Source organism: Pygocentrus nattereri, chromosome 16 (assembly GCF_015220715.1).
Source record: "Pygocentrus nattereri isolate fPygNat1 chromosome 16, fPygNat1.pri, whole genome shotgun sequence".
In the NCBI taxonomy this organism is placed as follows: domain Eukaryota; kingdom Metazoa; phylum Chordata; class Actinopteri; order Characiformes; family Serrasalmidae; genus Pygocentrus; species Pygocentrus nattereri.
The window spans coordinates 20621549-20647195 of NC_051226.1; the positions used below are offsets into that span (position 1 = coordinate 20621549).

Below are 25647 nucleotides of genomic sequence, written 5' to 3' on the forward strand. Positions count from 1 at the left end.
GGCACAATATAATAAGCCTTTTTCAGTTTCAGATGCATTCCACCTGTGTGTTACATGTACAAACAAATTTTTCAATATACATTAAAACAAATTGTGTTTCTCTCCCTCAAAGATGAATTTGAGGGTGAGCAGCACAAAACCTGGCAGGATTGAAAACGGAGGAGATATTGGAAGTGCCATTGATTACATATTCTTCTCAATTTGCTAATGAATTAGCAACTTGTTGCCCTGCGATGGACTGGCGACCTGTCCAGGGTGTATCCTGCCTTCCGCCCGAAGACTGCTGGGATAGGCTCCAGCATCCCCCCGCGACCCTGACGGAGAAGCGGCTTAGAAAATGGATGGATGGATGGAATTAGCAACTTGTTCCATTTGTATGGATTTATGTCTGTCCTATAAAACCAGGCATAAATTTCCAGTATGGTCTAAAAAGGCATGCTGTTGTCAAAAACCTGCTGAAAGAATATTTACCAACAGAATAACACCTTCTTACCCTCTGTCCACTCTACGTTCACTAGTGGCCTTCAGAAATGCACTTTACCCCGAGCTGCACCCAGGTTGCTGTTTTGTCAAACAAAAAGACACATCACACATCTATCAGAGAACAAATCAAGAAAGCTTTCTCATAAATGGATTAGCTATTGTGCTGAGAAGCACTTTTTCAATTGATGTTCTGAAGTTCAAAAACAAACCCATTCATTTATGGGATGAACATGTGGTGCTTCATACAGTCTCTTTCAGCAGCTGAATGAACACAAAAATACCGTTTCTAGAACGAGCATGACGACAACATGCTATTAACCACAGTAAGACCAGCTGGCAAGGACCGGCTGTTCAATGAATCATAACTCGCACGTTCTTTGCAAATTTCCAGGATATACATGTTTTGTTCATTAACGCATCTACCTTCTCCAAAACATGAAACTGTAGGCTTGGGCTTGAGCCAAAACCTTGCGATTCGTGCCTCCACCCTCATACTTTTGATTAAGAGTAAAACGAGTACCAGGGGAGTCTAAGAAGAGACCCGATCCGATTTCAAAAAGGAGCTTTTTATTCAATGCCCATCTTGTAATCTTAGGCTCCTCTTTGGACTGTCTGTCAAAGTGGTCATAAAAAATGCACACAATGTCATCAAAGTCCCAGAAAAACGCTATGCTTGAGAGACTCCGCACGCAGCTTCCTGTGGTTTCATATTCACTTTTTAACGTAACTCATTTGATTTTTTCTTACCTTTTTTCAGGGTTGGAGGCATTCTGTTGTAAATGCCAGGCATGACTTGTGACTAATAGAGCATCCAAAATTACACTCAACACATTCTAGCCACCTCCTATCACCACCAACTGCAGGATGAGTGGAGCACTCATGCAAATGAAGAGGATGATAGAGGGACAGACAGCAGCAGGAGTGACAAGAAAGACTGATAGAGAAGAGAGAGTGCATAAGAAGAAAAAAGGCACATGAGTCAGAGAAAGTGAAAGATAGAGAAGTGTGCAAGTGAATGAAAGCAAAAAAGGAAAAGAAAAACAAAAAGAATGACAGAAAACATAAGGCATTTGAGTCAGTGAAAAAGAAACATGAAAAAGATGAGATGGAATGTGTCACTGAATGAGAGAGAACCAGAGGGAGACCATGAGGAAGAGGGAGAAAAAGAAGACATCGGGGGAAAAAAAAAAAAAAAAAAAAAAAAAAAAAAAAAAAAAAAAAAAAAAAGGAAGAGAGGACATGAGAGAAAGGAAAAAAAAAAAAGTGCAGGTGAGTCAGAAAGGGGAAGAAGAGAGACATATGCTGGACTTGCCATTGTTAACAGGTGGAGACTATCAAATTAGGTGTTGTGAACACAGGACAGGAATAGTCGGGGCAGCTGGCAGCTCCTTTTACCTTTCCATCGGCAGAGAGAGACAGAGCGGCCGAGAGTAATTGATCTTAATTATTGTGACCAACTGAAGGTCACAGCACAGAGAGTGAGGGAGCAGAAGAGGCCAGTGGCATACAAATACTCAGCAGGGATGGTATACATCAGACTTGATCTGGCAACAGTTTCTGCCTTTTAAGTCTGAATGAATAGGATTATAGGGATACCGGGGAACCTATCCCATATCAACACTCCATATCAACTCTATGCCTCTGGAATAAATATGGGCCCAGAAAAATTTATGACATACACATGGCACTGATTAAGAAAGCTGCCAGAAAAAAAAAAAAAATTTTATTTATTTTAAATTTACTCACACAACAACTATTCTGGTTAGGAACTTAGCAGTTACAGGGAGCAATAATTTGACATGCATCTCCCATTTAACTTTTGGAAGTATTGAAAAATGAGCAAGTATGTCTGGAAAAGATCAGAAAGAAGAAAAAGAAAAGATCAGGCCTGCTGCATAATCCTCTCCTATCCGCTAATGTATTTTAATAATATCATCCCATTTCTCAATGCCCTGCACTACAATCCCCAGCATGCACTGCAACATAAAGTGTGCTCCGACCTCTCTCCCATCAACAATTCATGGGACAGTGGATACACCACAATTCTACCACAGCAGTCATATCACCAAAGCCACAAGCTGTGTTTCAGCTGTACTTCACCCAAAATATGAGCTTAACAGCTCAGAAAGTGATAAAGGATTAATGAACTTGCAGCAAAGAAAAGATGTGGGGTGTCTAGATCAAAGACAGAAATATTTTTGTTTGTATTTTTAAGACAAACTAAGAAGAACACATCTATAGCCAATGTAGCCCAGTATTAGATTATTTATTTATTTATTTATTTATTTATTTTTAAATGGCCCTATTAGTGGTTGAGTTTGACACCCCTGAACTAGATTGAAGGTTACAGTCATAACTGAGTTTCCAGCTTGGAAAGTCCAGGCTTATTGAAAGATCATAGTTTCCCACTTGTAAATATGACAACGTGCTGGCATTCAAGTGCACTCCTTACGTAAATGCGATATCAGTGATTGAATTATGATCCATGGAATTCCCCTTTAACCTGTTAACCCCGAGAGTAACAAGGGAAAGTAAGCTCATTTTTATTCCAGACTTTAAAAAGTCAGAGTCTGGAGTGCAGATCGCAGACCAGTGTGAAAAAAGCAGCTTCTGATCGTGTGGTTGTATAACTAAGCTGTCAGCTAGCTTATGGAGTGGTTTAGCAGAAAAAAGAACTATAGTGTATAAGAGTGTATAAGAGCAGGACATACAAGCTGCACTAGGAGCTCAAGGTCTAGATGGCATGTCCGTAACGGTCCTACGCACTTGGGTCTCTGACTCGGTTGCCATGGAATGCCAATTGCAGCCTGACAGCTTCAATTTCAGGCGACAAGACAGACATCTATAATGAATGAAGCCCTATTTCTTCTGCATGAGCAACCATCACCAGCCAATTCACTGGACTGGAACAAGCAACAAAGGCAAGAAAAAAATTGAGAAAGGTCAGATTTGCACGTGTGAAGGTGTATGCATGTGTATGCGTATGCCTGTGTGTGTGTGTGTCTGTGTGTGTGTGTGTGTGTGTGTGCGCGCGCGCGCGTGTGCCTGTGCCTGTGTGTGGATATGAATCTGTGCATGACTCAACCTGAAAATTTCATGTAAAATGACTTTCCCCTTTTACTGTAAGCAAACATTTCAACTACGGATCAATTATGCAGAAAATTCTCAATCCCGGGGAATACACACGGATATGCCTTACATCGCTCCAGTTAAACAGCTGCCTCAAAGTGAGAATAGAGAAGCTCTCTGCCAGAACAGGCTTCTCTTTCTGCCAGTTTCTGCATGCCTGTCGACACAAAGAAGCAGGGGAACGTCTCTGCACTGTTCTGTAGGTTAGCAGGGAGATATTTATATCCATGAGCTCTTATTGTTTCCTTTGACATCGACTCATTCCACACACTGTTTCAGACCTACTTCTGTCCCCACCTAATTTTCCCTTCTGCTAGGAAGCAAAGGAGACAATGGAAAGCTTGTGCATGATTTTACTGCCTCATATTTTTTTTAAAATCACTGCAATTTCAATTTGCATGGCAAAAGCACACAGGTTAACTAAAAAATAAATAAATAAAAATACAGTAACATTTCCAGGTCCCCCATCATTTCATATACACCTAATATCTCATTATAGAGTTTGTTAAAACATTGCTCACTTGTAGCAAAATTTCTATGTTTAAACATACCACAAGTGTGCATTCTAAGCCTTCATTCGATAATTGGAATATGATCAGAAGCTACTGTCAAGCACAGAGTCTGTTTTGCAAAAAGAAAACCATTCTTTGCCATATTTCGTCTTTTTGAAATTGAAGAAATGTTAAAGTTGCAACTTTAATCATTTACACAGAAAGCATATATATTAAATGTAATTTGTTGCATAGTAAAATGGCAGTAATAACTCTAGACTTGGGGTTAACTGACCAAATGGGTGAATAAAACTATTCTAATAATCTTCTATTTTGACAGAGAACACAAATCATGTGGTATTAACATGGTTTGTGCAGGGCCTTCTATTTAAACTGTATTTAAACTGCTTTAATGCTTACTAAGACACTAAAGCATCCAACAGAAAACTGTCCATTCAAATGTACTTTCACAAATGAAAAATAGCAGACAATTTGTACTGCATCAAAATATCATTTCGAAATGTCATATCAAAATGCTTTAATTAATAAACAACCACTCTAAACACAGGAAAACTAGACCCATCAAGTAGTAAAGGCAAAAGACTTCCACCTTTGTCCAATTCAAATGAAAAGAAAGACACTGTTAGTCCATTTTGGTATAGTGCAATAGAGACTAGAGAATTCATTGCCACCTGACTCATTTGCCTTTTCAAACCCTAAAATAAGTGGATAAAGCGGCTGAGCCAAACTACTTTACTAAGCTTTACTTTAGTAAAGTTTACTTTACTTTAACTAAACCAAACTACTTTAAGTTATCTGATATTTCAAAACCATAACATTTGATTTGCCGGGCTCTAGGTTGCAAACTGCTCAATCTATACTCTGCTAGCTCGTTAGTTAAGATGCACAGCTAAAAACAACAAAACGGACTACACCGCAGTTTAAACCCAAGCTTAAAAGCAGATAAAACATTGATTAAATGTGTTTGTATGGCTAGCTTATTAGCTAGCTGAGGCCAACCAAGCGCAAGGCAAGCGCGGCTGGATTGAAAAATCCACTCCTCACACTCCTCTTCTCCCGTTCTGGACACTTACACAAGGTGTGACACATTTGAGTGGTGAAGTTGATAAGAGCATCTCTGATGGTATGGGGGTGTGTTAGTGCCCATGGCATGGGTAACATCTGTGAAGGCACCTTTAATGCTGAAAGGTACATAACAGGTTTTGGAGCACCATATGCTGCCATCCAAGCAACGTAAGACAGTGCCAAGCAATATTCTGCATGTGTTACAACAGCGTGGCATCATAAAAGAGTGCAGGTATTAGACTGGCCTGCCTGCAGTCCAGGCAGGCCATATTTAATGTTTGAACATTAAATATCTTGTCTTTGTAGTGTATTCAACTGAATATAGGTCGAAAAGGATTTGCAAATCAACGTAATCTGTTTGTATTTATGTTTTACACAATGTCCCACTTCATTGGAATTGGAGTTGCACAAGTGAAGTGGGCTTGCACCCACTCTGATGGAAAAGCAAACTGTTGCAGGTATACTGAATACAAGACAAACAAACCACACACACACACACTTTCTGAAACTGCTTATAAGGGGTGCTGGAGCCTATCCCAGCAATCATTAGGCATAAGGCAGAATGCACCCTGTACAGGTCACTGCAAAAACACCCTTGGTTTGTTATTTTATTAAAAAAAAAAAAAAAAGACACACACACACACACACACACACACACACACACACACACACACACACACACACAGGGCCAGAACAGACTAACTTGAGTAACTGAGTAACAGTAACTAGCAAAGATACTTTCTCTAGATTGACAAAGCACTTCTTGTAAGTCAGTCTGGATAAGAGCGTCTGCTAAATGCTGTAAATGTAAGTGTAAACTTGCTCCCAAAACGGAAATGTAAAGCATCGAGATATACCGTGAGATGCAGTGCTCTAAAAGGTGATGCATATAGTTTAGTGGTTTTCAGCCTCTTGGCTTTCACCAGTGGAGCGTGAACTGATACAGATGTGAGATGTCATAAAGATTGTGTATGTGTGCACGTGTCTAGCATTCACTCACTCTGTGATCTCCTCTGTAACTGTGTGTTCCACCTGCAGACGGGAGTTGACCTCAATGAAGTAGTGTTTTCCATGCTTATCCACCAGGAACTCCACTGTGCCTGCATTTTCATACCCAACCTGAGAGGGAGAGATGGAGATAGAGAGAACATACACATTTAGAGGAGTAGTACTCTACCACAGACTTGTTAAAGTGATCAAACCCTTTGGATTACTGTACTCAAGAGACCATTTACTAAACAATCTAAATGAAGATTTTCACTATACAATTACTTTCCCTGGTACAAGCAGCGCTGCTAAAATGCAGAGTTTATTTCAACCAAAGACAAACAGTCTTAATTTAGCTTCATGTTTTCAAAGAAAATATCAGAGGTCCTAGATTTTATTAGCAGTAAAAATATTATTGGTCCTTGAAGGCAACGAGTTGATTAAACATTTAGAGTTGACCTTTAAAACGGCCGGCTGGCTAAGAGTATGATGAGAGAGAGAACAGGCTTCAAGACAGCAGGTAATCTGTTAGAAGGCCATTTCTTCACAGAAGAAACACACACTCACGCGCGCACACACACACTCACGCGCGCACACACACACACACACGGTCCCCAGCAGGAGCGCCCGTAATCCGACACCCAGATTTCACACAGATCTGATCCAATTCATCTGTGGCGCTGTGTTAGTGTGGCTTTGCTGGCTGCTCTCAGCAGAGCGCACCTTCAGATCCGCTCCCATCACACGCCTCACTTCAAGCCCACAATCGGCACTCATGTAAATCACAGGCGGCGCCAACTTGGCTTAAAAGAAAAATCAAGCAGGAGGCTGCTCTTGGTCATGCATGTGCATAGATGTATTGCTAAGAGATATATCGTCTGTAGTGGTTTTAGTGTTGCATAGTGATATTAAAAGATTAAATTTATTTATTTTTTAAGAAGTCTTCATAATTCGGTCAGTGTTTTGATGTTAAAAGGCCCGTTAGAGACGTTTACCAGGTCTTTACAATGTTGACAGGAACTCTGGGTTGCAATGTCTACAATGCAAACACAGCCATATGTCAGTCTTCAATATGACTAGAGGACTTACCTAATGAGTTTTTATATGATTAAAATGGTAATAACAGCAAAATAGTGGTAAATTGTGGCTAACCATGGATACTTTTTTGCCTTCATCCCCCTTTTTATTTCACATAAAAATACCTTTACACTATGGCTCAATACCTGGGGAATGAAGCCTGGTGAAATATTTTATTTATTTTAATCCATGTCTTACAGAATGTATAATTTAGAAAATCAACTCCTCTTCTGTACTTGTATTAAAAAAAAAAAAAAAAAAAAAAAGTTCAAAATACAACAGAAAAAAAATATCATGTGAAATGAAATTGAGGGCTCTAGCTATTTCTGTCATAATGACATCTTTTTAATGATTCCACTACATCCATATGACATTTTAAAATGATTTAGAGCAGTCATTTGGTAAATATGTCAAGATTAGATTTGTCCCCATCATTTGATCAGGAGAGAAAATAAGGTGGGGTTGCACCTTACCTCTGGGGGCTTTTCCTCCAACCTATTTAGTTTGCCTAGAGTACCAGCACACTGGAAGAATTGGTTCATTGACTTAAATAATGCAAAGTAAAATACAATTTGAAACCATGCTACAGCGATACTGAATCGCATTAATACCACTGAGCACTACCTAGATACATAACAGATTCAATGTGAAGCTGGTTTATTTACCAGGGTGCCAACCCTGCCCTGCATGCCCAGAGACAGAGAGAAGCTGGCAGATTACCAAAGCACTCTCCATTCATTCACCCACTCCCCATGCGCTACACACACAGTGATATGTTCTGGTGACTGAAGAAAGGCTATTAAACTAGAGGGTGTCACAGTGTGTTGCAGTGCCCACAAGCACACCATTACATGATGCAAAATTCCCAGAACCTTGATATCAACATATGGTTTCTTTCCTTACATCAAATGTAGTCGATCAGACATGTTTGCTTTTTTAGTTTTACACTGGAACTACTGCATGTCATCACTCACATGCTTTTAGCCATATTATGCTGTTAAACAAACCAGAACAGTGGTAGCCTCCTGAAATCTGAATTGTGTCCATGTTCTGTCCACTTTTATAACTATGCTAGTTGTACAATGCAAAACCGGTGGCTATAAGCTTCCATTACCTCTAGTTCCAGTACATCCAACATTCTGGACAGTATCAGAGCACTTTTTGTAGTGTAAGAAAGGGCAATACAATGTGCATTTTATGATTTGGTATTAAACCAAACAGTCAAGAATGATACTCGGGAAACTGGATGCATGTGATGGACAACTTTCCTAAAACCAAACTCCTGGCATCAAAATCAGAAAACAGTCAAATAACTGGCTACTTGTCTGAAGTCAACTGTCAAATAGGCAGAAAGGCAAAAACACTGGAAACAAGAAAGAGATACAGAAAAGCTCAAAGATCCAGGCAGAAGCAAAAAGATTAAGAATCAACACTATACTATGTACAGACTTCACACTATGCTAGGAATTGCTTTTTTGTTATTTTATTTTTGTATTCATTATTACAATATATGGTATGAGTCCCAAATGAATACAATAATGATGCATAAGCATAAAACATCTGAACATCTAAATCATCTGTTCTGAGCATCAAACTCCTGACTATTAATATGCAGTCTATCCCCCATCACTGCAATAACAACCTTCACTCTTCTGAGAAGACTTTATACTAGTCTTTGGAACATGGATGCTTCCATTCAGCCACAAGAGCATTTGTGAGGTCAGGCACTGATGTTGGGTGATCAAGCCTAGCTTGCAGTCGATGTTTCAATTCATCCCAACAGTATTTGGGGTCGAGGTTAGGGCTCTGGGTCATGCTGAAACAGCCTTCTCCAAACATTTGCACAAAGTTCAATGCACACAAGCCTCTACAATGTACTGGACTTGTGTTGTAGCACTAACAGGCCCCTTAGACCTAGGAACGGGAAATCTCAAACCCTGAGTAACAGTCCCTGACTATTATTGCTCCTCCACTTTACTGCGTTTTGTGCTCTGCCTTGTGTGCAGCTGCTCGGCCATAGTAACCCAATTCATGAAGTTCTCGACCAACAGTTCTTGCTGATGAGGCATTTGAGCTCCAGTAGTCAGGGGTTGATACTGTTGTTTCTTCTGTTTAAAGTCATGCAGTGAAAAATGGAAAATCAGACGTGTCCTTGAAAAGTCTGCTTTGAACTGATTCTGAAGACAGGCCTATTGTAGAAAACAACATGGCTGAATGGGGGGAAAGAATTAAATGAAATATTTGCTTGCATAATTGCCACTGATGGGAGTGGTTCAAATAGTATGACCAATAATTAAAAAGGGTGCCCACATACTGCACACCCTTTCTAACTGGACTACCCTTCAGCATAAGGCTATGTAGTGGTTGACTCGGAAGGTGATGGAGCCAAGAGTGACAACTGCTGAGACATAACCAAAAATATGCAATGCAATTCACCAAGTTCAAATATAGAAATAAAATGTACTACATATTTCCCCTCTAATCCCTACAATATCCATTAAAACCTTACACAGATGAACAATTACGGTGTTTTGTGTCATTTGTTATGTTGGGATGATATTTTCTCACATAATTACTAGATGGATTTTCCAACCCTGAGTCAAAAGAAAAGTCTGAAAGCACACCGTGTCACTTTAGTAAAAGAGCAGACTGATTCAATAGGTATGTAAATGGAGAGGTCTAATGATGAGAAGAGAAAAGGAGGGAGTGAGGAGGACAGATGGCATTTCACTGAGGGGAATAAAAGGGGGGGATGGGGGTGAGGGAAATGAGTAATTACAAGTTTCACAGCTTGATACAATTTGTAATTACTTCACAGCACCACAGCACCAACATTGCTGGATGATGTGAAACACCCAGAAGTCATGGGAGGTCACACGTAAAGGATGTTCAGCCACGAATGAAGGAATAAATGAAGGAACGAAGGAGATGCAGAGAGACAGAGAGACAGTGAGACAGAGAGACAGAGAGACAGAGAGACAGAGAGACAGAGAGACAGAGAGACAGAGAGACCACACACACACACGAGCGAGACAGAGAGACAAGTCCACAGGACTTAGAGGGGCTCTGAGAAATTCATGCATGCACTCCAATCAGTTCCTGTATCTATCAAAATCACTAACTTCATTAACACCCACTTTTAGAATAATAAGAGCAGTGTTAACCTTGCTGTGATTCAAAATCAACAGCATTTTTCAAACAGCATCTTCTGTAGCTCACCTTCAAAGAAAAAGAAAAATGAGGAAAAAAATTGGACAAAGAAAAATGGTTTGATTTTGAATGCCAATCAATTAGAAAAGAACCAAGAAACTTTTCAAATCTAAAACACAGACAAGCTGAACAAAATCTGAGACAAAAATACTGTGAAACTCAAACACTATGAACGTACAATCCAACCATACGATCAAAAACCACAAATCACACAAACAAAACTCAGAGAAATAGAAGATTCTGGAGATTTCAAGAAGGCATTTGATTCAATTTGGCATGAAGGGCTTTATTATAAACTTCTACAGAGCGGTGTGGGGGTAAAGCTTATGATGTCATTAAATCAATGTATTTGGGGAAACAAATGTGCGATAAGAATTGGAGACAAATGTACAGAATTCTTCACTCAGAAAAGAGGAGTGAGGCAGGGCTGCAGCCCGAGTCCAATACTGTTCAACATCTACATTGATGAGTTTGCGGCACAGCTGGAACAGTCTGCAGCTCCCGGACTCGCTCTACTGGATGAGGAGGTGAAGTTCCTGCTCTACACAGACAACCTGGTGCTGCTAGCTCCAAGCACAGAGGGGCTACAGCAGCACCTGGACTTGCTGCAGTAGTACTGCCAGCACTGGGCCCCGGCAGTAAACGTGAAGAAGACAAAAGTTATGATCATCCAAAAAAGGCCCAGGTGTCAGGAACATGGGTACCAGTTCACTCTAGGCAGCACTGCCCTGGAGCACACGATGCAGTACACTTACCTCGGCCTCATTGTTACTATATCCGGGAGTTTTAGTGCGGCAGTGAATGCATTAAAGGAAAAAGCTTGCAGAGTACTGCATGCAATCAGGAGGAGATTCTACAGTAGACATTCCCATCTCAATCTGGTGTAAAGTCTTTGACAGTGTAATCCAGCCCATTGCGCTGTATGGGAGTGAGATGTGGGGTCCACTCAGTGAGCACAGCTGCACTAGATGGGACAAGCATCCAACAGAAGCCTTGAATGCAAAATTCTGCAGAATGACCCTGTGAGTCCAAAGGAACACAACCAATGCATGCAGGGCAGAATTGGGCTGATTTCCTCTGTTAATAAACATTCAAAAAAGACCTCTAAATTTCTGGATGCATCTGAAGATGAGCCCCAGAGAAACGCTGCAGTTTTAGGTGCTACAGACCCAAGAAGTGAACCCTGAGAAGAGCTCCCTCAGTCAGCTGGTTCTGAGGCTTATTAACCCACTAACAGCTCCTAACACACATCAGCCTCGCTCCAGCACTGCTTTACAGCCCAGACTAAACATCAAATCACATCATCAGAAACCGTCAGAGTGACTATCTGGAAAATTGGACAAGAGAAATTAACACAGTAAATTAAACTGCTATCAGGCCCTAAAAACCAGAGTACGAACTGGAAGAGTATCTCCTGACCGTCAGAGATACAAAGCAGAGACAGATCCTGACCAAGTATAGACTGAGCGACCACAGCCTGGCCATAGAACAGGGCAGGTATAAACAGTCCTGGCAGCCCAGAGAGGAAAGGCAGTGTGGTCACTGTCTGACAGGTGAGGTCAAGACAGAGGTGCACCATCACTGAAAAATAAGCAAATGAAGGAAATTTACACAAAGAAATTCAACAAATTCATCCCAAATTTTGAGAAATGTACAGAATTGGAGAAATTACGAATATTCCTTGGAGAGGGGCACACAGGCCCCTTGCTGCCAGATATGTAACAACATGCCACTGCCTGAGAGACCCCACAGCCCACAGCCCCACCCTCCATACTTCCACTCCACTTACCCTCACCCTCCATGGCCCCCAACTGTCATTAGTTTACTAATTTGTATGTGTGGTTACAATTATAAATGGTGACGACGACGACGACACTAATATTGTGATTATAATAATGTGATTATTATTGATTTTTTATATCTTTTGTTTTCGATACTGTTTTTGTTCACATCTACTGTTGTGCTGCTTTAGCAATACTCTAACTCTCAGTCATGCAAATAAAGCTATTGTGAATGAGACAGACAGAGAGGCAACTCCAAATATTTGCAGTCAGCATGAGAAAAACAGGCAGGGGAAAAAAAAAAAAAAAAAAAAAAAAAAAAAAAAAAAAAAAAACACCCTTTCATCGCTTATCCTTTTGATTTTTCAAAAATCAAAAACATTATCAAAATCTAAGCTTTATTTGAAGCATAATAATTAAAAGAAAAGGTCTAAATCTTATGAAATGGTATTTCAGTGGGACCTTGTTACACAGTTAGACAAGCTTTTTGGTGACAAACACCAGCAGTGAGTTCGACATGGACAAAAATAACCATGCAGGAAAGTACCTCACCCCCACTGTATGTACGATTGTGCATGTGTGATTATGTGGGGTTGGTTTAATCCAAAGGTCCTTCAAAACCTGTTCAGATACAGGGTGTCATGGACTCAATACCAGCAGATATCAAGTCAAAACCTGACCCTCAGCCAGGAAGATTTAATTAGACTGCAGCACAATGATTCAAAGCGCACCTCAAAAATCAACAAATTGTTCACTGACCACAGAAACAAAGTTTTGCAATGGCCATAGAATTCCCTTGACTGAAACCCCATAGATAAAAAAAATGATGAGCAGAAGAGGAGAGTCCATAAGCATGGACCTCTGAATCTGAAGGATCCTGAGAGAGAGTCTGTGTGGAGGAATAGTTTCAAATCTCTTGCTGTGTATTCTCTAGTCTCAGCAAGCATTATAGGAGAGGACTGAGCTGTATTAAATGAAGTGTTAAGAAGTAAATAAAGGGGTGTCAACAATTGCTGCGTACATAGACTTGGAAAAAAAATATTTGGTGTGTTAAGATTCTGGTGTGCTCTTCCAATCACTGTACTTCAAATAAAGATTTTTGTTAATGTTTTGAATAAAAGATAAATAGGACAAGCTATGAAGAGGGTTTTTTACATGTTCACCAGGGTAGTAATACACAGTATGTGGAGGGCACTGTTGATCAATATATAAAAACGACAGATGGAACAACAGACAGAACAGTAGAATGGCAGCCAGACAGAGACATAAAAATAAAAAGGTACCTGCCTCACAATCATCATAGCTCTATTTTTCTGTCTAAACAGCTCCAGTTGCCTCACTCTGGACTGCTGAGAGAGAGAGAACAGAAGCTGAAGAGAGAAAGTGTGAAAGAAATGAATGAGGGCCTGGAACTAAGTGTGGTGACAGATCCATGTCAAGGCTGAAATCCCCAACCTGTGCTCAAGACTGAGAACTGCAGTTGTCACCATAGCAACTAATGCCGAAAAAAAAAATTGACTGACTTCAGGGGAGGTCTGCCCCAAATCTCATCCCTGTTAACACCTTTTAATTTTGAGGCCTTATTAATTTTCGGCCACATTAAATAAATAAACACTACAACTGTGTCTATTTCCTTTGACCAGACATTAAAATTATTCCTGAAGCAGCAACAAATGCTGCAATTTTTAAGGCTTTACCTTAAACAGAAAAAAGGGATGGAAAAAAAACAAAAACGTGCCTTTGGGATAACTGGCATCGGGTTTGGTGAACGTACATTAGTCTTGCTTGCTGCACACTGCCCTTAATGTAGTTACCTTCTCGACAGGGGATGCAACACCAAAGCCTAGTGGCACCCCAGGGCAGAAAAACAGAGGGGAAAAAAAAAAGAAACAGAAGAAGAGGGCAGCGCATTCACATTTTCATTCCAAACAGCTTCCTTCTTTTTCGCTAGGGATGCTCATTCGTCCCCATTTGCCCCCTTCTCGTCTCCCTGCCGCTGCGGAAAACACCGGGCCTGTCTTGGGGGTAAGAGACATTAAGATCAGTCTGCACTAAATCAAATTTCACACCGATCGTCACTGCTTCGAGCTCTGAGCCAATTAAGCAAAGAGGCTCATAGGAGAAAGAGGGGGAGCGATGCCAGTGGAGGGATTAGAAAGCAGAAATAGAAAGAAGAAGAGGAGGAAGACAATGTGTTTGAAGGTCAGATGGGTGTGTAGCATCAATAATATGACAGAGCAGCCATGATCTTTTTCTACTGTAGCCATGAGCACTTGTATTTACAGCATTTTGCGATTCACCTTGCTAAGCCTTCATGCTATTTGCCAAGGAGGCATTGTTAAGAACATGACTGAGAAGACACAGCCGGCTCCGATGCGGCTGTGTCACTAAATGTATGTTAATAAATGTTGGTCAATTCCAGTGAAAACTCCTTTCTTTGAAAAACTAACGTGTTGGACAAGGGGGAAAAAAAAACCCTGTAAGATGATAAGTCAAGTCTCAACCAGCCTCCAGTACTGCACCAGTTAGTTATGCTAGATCATTAGCTTATCTCGGTCTTTTTTGTTTTGTTTTTATTAGCCCCTGTTCCTCATCTAATGCCAAAACCTGCCACTGTCATTTATGAACAATAAAATTGGTTATTCAATGTTTACGTCTGCTACTGCTAAATTGTGGGGCAACAGCAGTGCTGTCCCCTAAAACAGTAAGCCTGCAGCCCTACATTAAATGTCAGTTGAAGTCTGTTTTTTGCCATTGTCCCCATTGTTCATCTGCACTTTTCTGTGACACCTCATATTCACTGTAGCTCTGCTTTGTACCATCTGCGATACAGCACCCCTCATTCAAAGTGCAATAGCTTTTAGATGGCTGCAGTTGTATTTCTATGCTTTCTTTGGACTAAACCAAAAAAAAAAAAAAAAAAAAAAAAAAAAAAACAGAACTCTGATCAAAATAAGTCGTGCTTCATTGTCCTTTGGTGGGGATGTTAATTCGCTCATAAAGGAGGTCATCCCTACACACAATTCACATCTCTAATTATCATCATGGATATTAGATAGATAACTCATCTATGGAAGCTCTCTTATGACCTGCGGCAACAAAATGAAGACATGCATTGCAGCAGCTAACGTTGATGTTAACTCCAGCAAACACTAGCCAAGTAATTCACCATCATCCACTGCCTAGTGTAGTTTGTTTCACACAGATTTTCATCAGTCAACTCTTGTTAGAATTTTTTGATTATTTCTATCAAATGGATTTCCATCACTTGAAATCTCTAGCGAGGTGGGAAAAACTAGATTTCCCTCCAGTGGGAAATAATAGCTTATAGGAAAACCTGCCCAAGACTGGAGCACTAAGTGAACAGCCAGTTCTGAATTCTATATCATATGGTTTCCTATTTTGTAAGTGCAGTGGAATCACATTTTAATAGCTGATAAAGGTCAATTCAAAGAGAATTAAATTGAACTGGTCCTCTAAATGATCAAACATGAATGCTAAACTATCAAACATGGCATTTTGGTTCCTCTTATGGGCTGGATGATGAAACATGATGAAGGCAGGTTTTTCCTCTGATTTGTGTGAAGCCTCAGCTGCATGCGCGCGCACACACACACACACACACACACACACACACACACACACACACACACACACACACACACACACGCTTTGAAAAGGATGGTTAAAAAGAAGCCATACCTGCTGGTATGAAATAAACCACATAAGAGAGAATAATAAAAGACCTAAGAGGTTCTTAAAGGACACATTCAGCATGTTTTAATGACTGAACCTGCATTTACCTCAACAGCTAATCTCTTGTCAAGGCACCACTGCAAGCTATTGGGCCAATTTTCCACTAAGACATTCAAAATTTTTTTGAGGAATGGAAAAACTTTGGGTTCATCTTTACAAGCCTGGCATCAGCACACACAAAACAACTGCTTACTGAAGCTTTTCTACGATGCAGTACTGAATGCTGTAATGCTGGAGCAGTCTTTCCTTCGTTTTCCAAATTATATCAGCTCTAAACATGACGTAACTTTAGCCTACACTCCTTTCCTGAATTTCTAGTAGTAAATATTTATAAAAATACATATGCTGAGGATGCAACAGAGAATACATTTCAGCATCGCTCTAGCCAAGCTCAAGCTTTACAAAACAGAAAACACTATGCATCATCCTTGCTAAACACACATTTACAGATATTTAAGAGGTTTTCAAAGAGAACCATGCAGAGAAAATAATTTAATGTGTGATTCATTATACTGAAGTCTGGTTTGAGGGATTTAGCCATATCCAAGTCATACAGGAGCTACAGAAAAACAGACTGCAATGAATCAGCTGCCACTTAGTGATTTGAACATAAGGAAGAAAAAGTAAGTGACCTCTGGGAGAGAGAGAAATAAAGGTTAAAAGTAAAGGAAAATCTTATTGCTTCAGTAAACCAAAAGATTCCAGACAGTTCCATGCTTCCAACAGTTTGGGGAAGGCCCCAGTGCACAAAGTATGGTCCATAAAGACATGGCTGAGCGAGTTTGGTGTGGAAGAACCCACACAGAGCCCTGACCTCAACCCCATCAAACATCTGTGGGATGAACAAGCCTTCTCGTCCAACATCAGTGTCTGAACACACAAATGCTCTTCTGCATGAATCCAAAAAAAAAAAAAATAAAAAATTATATTTATTTATATATTTATGTACTAGTATTATTATTTACGTTATTAGGTGCTAGTAAAAGGTTGGACCCCCTTTTGCCTTCAGAACTGCCTTAATTCTTCATGGCATACTTTCAACAAGGTGTTGGAAACATTCCGCAGAGATTTTGGTTGGTTATTTGAGTCACTGTCGCCTTTATCATCTGGAACCAGTCTGCCCATTCTCCTCTGACCTCTCACATCAACAAGGCATTTTCGTCCACACAACTGCTGCTCACTAGATATTTTCTCTTTTTCGGACAGTTCTCTGTAAACCCTAGAGATGGTTGTGCATGAAAATCCCAGATGATCAGCAGTTTCTGCAATACTCAGACCAGCCCGTCTGGCACCAACAACCACACCACGTTCAAAGTCATTTAATTCACCCTTCTTCCCCATTCTGATGCTCGGTCTGCACTTCAGCAAGCTGTCCTGACCACCTCTATATGCCTAAATGCATTGAGTTGCGGCCATGTGATTGGGTGATGAGCTATTTGTGTTAAGCAATTGAAGCAGTGGAGTGAGTGAGTGACAATATACTGTATACTGCATGCTACTCACAGCAGTATAATACAGCAAGCGCCAACTCTGTACCATATAATCAACACATGGTTAAGTCTATGGTTATCCTCAAGTGTACACATTGTTTAAGGGCCACACTTCATATCATGCAGATCGATTTGGCTGCATACCAGAACATTTTGCTAGAATAGCACATCATCTGGGTAACTTTGGCTACACAGATATTACAAGCCTCATTGCTCAATTCCAATTTTTTCTCAGACCTGATCATCACAGCGAAGCAAGGCTATTTTCATTTCACTTCTCATTAATTTCTATGGAGACATGCGGCAGTTGTGTGTGAGGGATTGTGGGAGTGGCACTGACCCAAAGAATGCAGACAGCACAATAAAAAGTTAAGCTCTTCTCAATCTAACGCAAATAACTAAGTTATGCATCACATCCACATTCAGACTCCACACTGAAATGTTGTTGGATTGCTATAATGTAAAGGCAAACTAAGGGGTCCCCTTTTTGGGTCCCCCCCAGTCTGCCTTGGCAATTCTCCCAGACCTACACATTGAGCTTAAATTACAGCAAAGATGTATTATTATTATTAAAACAGTTATTTTTTTAATGTCACACTAACAATAAGTACTAATTAATTCATTAATTAGATTTCTGTACAAATAAAGTGTACTAAAAGTGCTGTAAATTATGTACATTTATAAATTACTAATTTATATATTACTCACAACTGGATGTCTGAAGTTCTAATACGTTACATTTTAAATTAGATCAGCTTTATTTGATATTTATATTTACGACAATGGATCACTTTATTCTGATATCCATCACCAAGCGTTGTTAGTTAACTGTTCTTTTTCCTTTTTTTAAAAATAATCTGGCTAATGCTGCCTCATGTTTGTCAAAGGTTTTTCTTTAATGTGCATGAAGATTAATCACTGCCCGAGTATCTAAACCTGGGTTAACACAGAAAGCAGTGAAAGCATGTTAACTGCAGCTGTGTTCATGAGACAAAGCCTGGATCCACTACATCTTCCTGTCCAACAAAAAGCCAGACCCACTGACATTGCGTCAAAAGAGAACTAGTAACCTTAATTTCTGCACAATTTAGTCAATGAAATATTAAACATTCATTCATTTGATCTCAAATGGTTCAATGCAGTGAAACGTATTGACTTTATAGAGGAGGTCACAATGACTAACAAAAACGGTCATTTTATTTACTATCCACAACCAGTGAACGTACATGTCTTCTGATGTAAATGTTGATGCTATAACGGTGGTGAACCTGAAAAAATGTGTTTCTTTAGGGACTACTTTGCATGTACCATTCTGCAATGCCTTTTTGTTTAAATATTTTTTAGGCCAAAATCATGTCTCAAAACCATCTTAAACTGTGACCTCCGAAAGCATTACTGCTGTGAACAATTCGGAAACAGTAAGCTTCTCTTCATTTCCTTTTTATACTTTATTATAGAAATTTCAAAAAAATCTGTGGAAGTTATCCTTAGCAGCAAGAACAAAAACAACAAACCAAAAAACTTTTTACCTCACCTCACCTTTCCTTGTTCTTTTCTGTTATTTGGCTGCAGATTCATACATTATTTTTGAGACACTACTAACCAGTCATTTTCCCTTCACTCTTACATCTTTACACAACATAATAGTGCAGTAACAACACAGTTGTTAGAGGGATGCATGCAGCTATGCAGCTGCTTATTATACATCACTAGCACCACGGGAGAAGTTCATGTTGGTCACATACTGAATCACATTTGTGCGGAATCAGTACATGAGCAGCATGTAGTAGGCCCCTTTGAACAAACTCAATGCTATCTATTAAAATGGACAAAACTGTTCTTGGGTAGAAATTAAATGCAGAAGCAGCTGTAGTAGCAGCCATCTTGAAGCCTGAATTGTGTCTGGATTTTTGTCCATTTTATAGATAACGGTATGGCAGAGTGTTTGTGTGGAAACTCTCCCCATTGAGTTCCTAATGAAACCACTGGCCATTTTAGTAAAAATCACCCTGTAAAGATTTAGCCATTGAAATGAGTGCCTGAGTCTAACAATAGCCTGCCACAGATGTGACTGCCTCAAAAATAGTGGACCTATAGTGTAAATAATGGCATTGTTGTGATAAGCTGAGCTCAACAAATGCTAAAGAGGTTCAGAAAGTCTGAACATGTCAGAGCTGAAATGGGATTCTGGTGATGGTGCTGAGAAATCTGCAAGCTGTGCCAAGTGTTATCTCCATCTTAGCTATGCTCTTCTCTTTACTCCGCCATATGACAGAACAGATGGGGCAGGAATTTCATCTCTCAATCTCCTTCACCAAGTCCTCTCATTTCTCATTTATACAAAACACACACGCAAGCATGCACACTCACTCACTCACATCTACAAATTTTCTGTTTATTAATCAACCAACAGAACGAATGGGGTAAATTCAGTGGTCCATGCTTATTATTCATATGTAAGGCAGACTGGGCGTGTGTGCACTACCTTGTGCCAGCATGTGTCTGAGAGACTGCAGATAAGGCTGAATGTTTGAATGACAAGCTCGATATGCTTGTATTGTGCAGTATTTATTGAGCAGAGTCTAGCACCACTGAATAGAGTCGAATTATGCATGTTTATCTTCAGCTTCTATATCCGGATCTACTGGGTGCATGAATTAGTGTGTATTTCTGTTCACACGCTCAAGCACATTTCCCAAAAATGTGTGTTTATGTATGAGCACATCTAAACAGATGTTTAAAGGAATGGCTCGGCCCAATCAAATCTGCAGAGTTTTCCACTCTGTCGATCAGCCAAGATATATTTGGTGTCCAAATCATGCTTCTTTAGTTTCAAGCAGGAGCTGCGAAGCCAATACTGCTCAAACCAGAAATTGATAGTCACTCAAATCTTTGCTATAAATACGTCCCAAAAACTTCTCCCAAATCAGCTCAAAACACATCCAGGTGGTCATTTGGGCAGCATGGATTTGTCAAAATGATTTACAATACACTAAACTACAAAAATGAACACAAAAAAAAAAAAAATTACCATATCTTTATCACATAGCTCAACACAGATGGCAGTCGCTTTGGACAACAAATGTTGTGCCGACTCCCATTTTTTTTCTACCAAATATTGCGGTAACTTGCATGCAGCTGATATTATGCACATTTCCTTCTCCTTTACATAACTTTTTTAGGTTATGCTTCTGTTTATCCATTTCCTTTGTACCAATCTAATCAACATGTATCCATACTTGCCACTTGGACAGATAACACTGAATTTAAGTCTGGCAAAGAATACTCTGGGGAAACAAAGAAACTGAGCTTTACTCTTCAGTAGAGAGTAAAATGGATGAGTTTGCTTAGAGGATGAATGCCAATGTGATGGTTTAACAGTGTTTTGGTCTCTAACCAACAGATCACAGAGCTTACATGTCACAATATTCATTTATCATAATTATTCTAAACTATTAGGTCATATTAGAAGCCCAGCCAGTATTCATATACTGATTACATCATCATCAGGAAAGATGTAAGCTATAACGTAAGGCTCTGTAACTCACACGTAGCACTTAGCATATCAATTTGGATCATGATTATATAATTCATTGTGATAATTATACAGATGATAATTAACCCATGTTTTGGTTTGGATTTGCTGTTGCTCCCTCCCTCCCTCTACCCCCTTTTCACTCTACCAAACTACTACACAGGTGTTGCAATTGAACACTGAGGGCATCATTGATGCTTAGCTACCGCTGTATTTTTGCTGAGGACCAGATTTGTTTAGGCTTCTGGTTTCTTGGTTTCATTTGTTTGACACTAACCTCAGTCCACCTTTGCAGTTGGTTGGATCATACAAGTAAATGTTTATACTTAGTTAGTGCTCAATACTCCACATTCAACCTGTGTACTATTAATGCCCAGCATCCTAGCAACTGAAGTCATTGCATCATGGACCTCAATCTTTCTTTGTAAATAGCCTATTATTCTTGTAGCATACACATTTACAAGTGGGAAGTACAGAATAAAAAAAAAAAAAAAAAAAAAAAGAATTGACAAATTGCAGCTACTGTTGTCTGTGTCCTTCCCTTCCTTCTTACATCACATGCCACATGTTACCTCCTCTCTACCCCTACATCTGACTGGAACATAATCGTTTGCCTAAATTTACATTATAAGCAAAGTTTACTCCAGCACTCCTTCATGTGCATGCACCTCATGCAGGCATATGGGGACAAGTTATTTTATCTTTTTAGAAATAACTGTTTTGGATGTCTAACTGAAGATGAAAGTTTAAAAACAGGGAAAAAAAAAAAAAAAAAAAAAAAAAAAAAAAAAAAAAAAAAAAAAAAAAAAAAGAGTAACCTTGACCATAATCCAGCATCCATATGCCTGGGTGACAAGCTCACATACACACAGAGGTCAGAATGAGGCACAACTGTTGTCAGAAATATCTGCCCGCAGCATTCAGCTACAAGGTGATGTTCTGGTCATTTTATAGTTCACACCAAGTCATATTGCACCTTAGCCATTTCTGTACAACCTCCATGACCTGAATGAAGGCCTGGATGTAGTTTGAGTGGGTTGAGAGAAGCTTTAAAGCCCATCTCACCCACGATTTAACAGAACAATCACAAGTTTCTACAAGTGTGTGATGTCCACAAAACACCAGAAGGTGGTTGTACTCACTTTCTCACACACACACACACACACACACACACACGGTTTTAATGCAGTGAGCCGAATGCTCAGTAATTGCTACAGACCATGACATTTGCAAATTGCATTCTTAGTGAAAAACAGGAAAATCTAAATGAGCTTACTAAATGAGGAATGGGAAGACCATTAAAAGTAGTGCAGACACATTAACCGCAGCACACACTCCAACTAACTATCCATCAGCTCTGTGTTCATATGAAGCCCCTTCAGTCAGAAGTAATGAATTCTTCCTGCTAAAAACTCACATTCAAATATCTCTCCGCCTTCTGAAAGAACAGCACTGAAATCCTTTTATATTTAAGTTTCGTTTAATGATCGTTATAAGATCGTCAGAAATTGGAGGCACCCAGTAAATGGGCATCATTAAGCTAGATGCTTCAATGTGCTTCATCTGCTAGGTTTTAAATTGGCTTTTCAAAAGAATCAGCCACAGCAGCCTTGCGCCAGAAAGTGATTTTGTAGTGAAAGCTCTGATCCGAAAGACTAAACAAGCAGGTGTGCACAAACATTCGCAAGAATCTTTGCTACATCAATATGAAATGATTAGCAAAAAAGCCTTTAAAGGAAAATGATGCAAGACATTTAACAGGGCTTTTGTTTGTCAGCCACTGGTACTCACTGTTAGATCCCCATACCAGTTTGATAGATGTGGGCTATGAACAGGTAGATTAATACTGCTGGCCACGCAAAGACTAACGAAAGATCAATTATTTATGGACAGCTACCGACATTCACTCAGTGTGTATGTAACGCATATTATTTAGAAACCATTCTACTGGATTAGTTCAAACTGCAGTCTCACAGTAATGAAAAAAACAATGAGTTGTTCAGAGCTCAGATATGTACAGGAAATAGGTTACGATCTATTTAAACCCAAGGGATTAACAGAAATAATGAGCTAAATACGTACAAAACCATTTATAGGGTACTTTGAGGGGTAATGTCTGTGCCAAACCCTAACCATTAAAATTTCAACTTGTGAAAATAATACTTACTGTTTTGCCTTTTTCCAAATTAATTTTAAAAGATCTTTTTTGATTTCTTTTAAACTGGAGCTGAAAGTTTGATTTCTCAGGCGTTTTTTTTTTATTATTAATAATAATCCACCACAGCGGATCATCTGCCTCCATCTTGCCCTATCCATTGCCTCCTCTACTTTTACACCAACCATCTCCATGTCCACCTTCACTATATCCATAAACCTTCTGAGGTCTACCTCTTCTCCTTCTACCCAGCAGCTCCATCTCCAACATTCTTTGCCCAATATATCCACTATTCCTCCTCAACACATGTCCAAACCATCTCAACCTGGCCTCTCTGGCTTTATCTCCAAACTGCTCCACCTTCACTGTCCCTCTGATCTGCTCATTTCTAATCTTGTCCATCCTTGTCACTCCCAACAAAATCTCAGCATCTTCATCTCCGCCACCTCCAGCTCAGCCTCCTGTCTTTTAGACAGAGCCACAGTCTCCAAACCATACATCATAGCAGGAAGCACTACTGTCTTGTAAACCTTCCCTTTCACTCTTGCTGCTATCCTTCTGTCACACATCAGCCCTGACACCCGTCTCCACCCACTCCATCCTGGCTGCACCCTCTTTTCTACACTGTCCATTGCTCTGGATGGTTGACCCAAGATATTTGAAGTCATCCACCTTTACGACCTCTACTCCTTGCATCTTCAACTTTCCACCTGCCTCCCTCTCACTCACACACATGTATTCCATCTTGTCTCTACTGACCTTCATTCCTCTCCTCTCCAATGCAAACCTCCACCTCTCCAGATTCTCTTCCACCTGCTCTCTACTCTCACCACAGATTACAAGGTCATCTGCAAACATCATGGTCCATGGAGCCTCCTGCCTGACCTCATCTGTCAACCTGTCCATCACCATTGCAAACAAGGGGCTCAAAGCTGACCCCTGATGGAACCCTACCTTCACCTTGAAACCATTTGTCACTCCAACTGCACACCTCACCACTGTCTCACTATCTTCATACATGTCCTGCACCACCCTAACATACATTTCAGCTACACCTGACTTCCTCATACAGTACCACAGTTCCTCTCTTGGCACCCTATCATGTGCCTTCTCTAGATCCACAAAAGACACAATGTAGCTCCTTCTGACCTTCTCTGTACTTCTCTACCAACACACAACGCAAAAATTGCATCTGTGGTACTCTTTCTGGGCATGAAACCAAACTGCTGCTCACTGATCTGAACCTCTCGCCTTAGCCTTGCTTCAACAACTCTTTCCCATACCTTCATGGTGTGGCTCATCAACTTTATACCTCTGTAGTTACTGCAGCTCTGCACATCACCCTTGTTCTTAAAAATGGGGACCAATACACTGCTTCTCCACTCATCAGGCATCCTCTCACTCTCCTGGATTTTGTTAAACAACCTGGTTAAAAAGTCCACTGCCTTCTCTCCTAAACATCTCCATACCTCCATAGGTGTCATCAGGACCAACTGCCTTTCCATTCTTCATTCTTTTTAAAGCTGCCCTCACTTCCACCTTACTAATTCTCTGCACTTCCTGATCCACTATCTCTCCCCCCGTTGTCCTCCCGCTCTCATTTTCCTCATTTATTAGATCTTCAAAGTACTCTTCCCACCTACTCAACACTCTCTGTTCACTCACTAGTACATTTCCCTCTCTAACCTTGATCAGCCTAACCTGCTGTACATCCTTTCCAGCTCTATCTCGGTTTAGCCAAGCGATACAAGTCCTCTACTCCTTTACTGTCCAGCCTCTCATACAGCTCATCATAGGCCTGAGCCTTTGCCACCATTCTTTTCACTATGCGACTAGCCTCACAGTACTCCTGCCTACTTCCTTCATCTCTCTGAGTATCCCACTTTTTCTTAGCTGCCTTCTTCTGAATACTCTCCTGGATGTCCTCATTGCACCACCAACTTTCCTTGTCTTCTTTCCTCTGACCAGACGAAACACCCAACACATTCTTGCCAGTTTCTCTCACCACCTTAGCTGTAGTTTCCCAGTCCTCAGGTAGCTTCCCACTGCCCCCAAGGGCCTGTTGCAATTTTTCCCTGAACTGCCTGCAACCATCCTCCTCCTTCAGCTTCCACCATCTAATCTTTGGCTCGGTCTTCACTCTTCCTCTTTGTTTCTAATCTCATTCTACAGACAACCACCCTATGCTGCCTTGCTACACTTTCCCCTGGCAACACTTTACAATCTCCAATCTTTTTATTATTAAAACGCATATAATGAATAAATTAATTAATTTAAAAAAAAAAAAAAAAAAAAAAAAAAAAAAAAACCCAAACACACGTTCCACAGTTTCATGTCCCTAACAAAATACTAAGTTTTAGTTAATAGGCAGAGTCTTATTTTAGCCATGCAATTTAGAGCAAGAAGTGAGACTACATTCTCGTCCTTTATGGCCACATGGTGAGCAGTATCAAACTGTGTCCCAAAG

The 25647-nt window shown here is 40.1% G+C and overlaps 1 protein-coding gene across 2 annotated transcripts in view; it reads right to left on the bottom strand.

Moving 5' to 3' along the window:
* pcxa (pyruvate carboxylase a) overlaps positions 1–25647 on the bottom strand; it is a 188453-nt gene that overhangs the window by 140252 nt on the left and 22554 nt on the right. For both annotated transcript variants that reach the window (XM_037546276.1, XM_017685009.2), the window contains one exon: positions 6190–6308. In XM_037546276.1, the coding sequence (XP_037402173.1) occupies positions 6190–6308 (119 nt within the window). The remainder of the gene's footprint in view (positions 1–6189; positions 6309–25647) is intronic.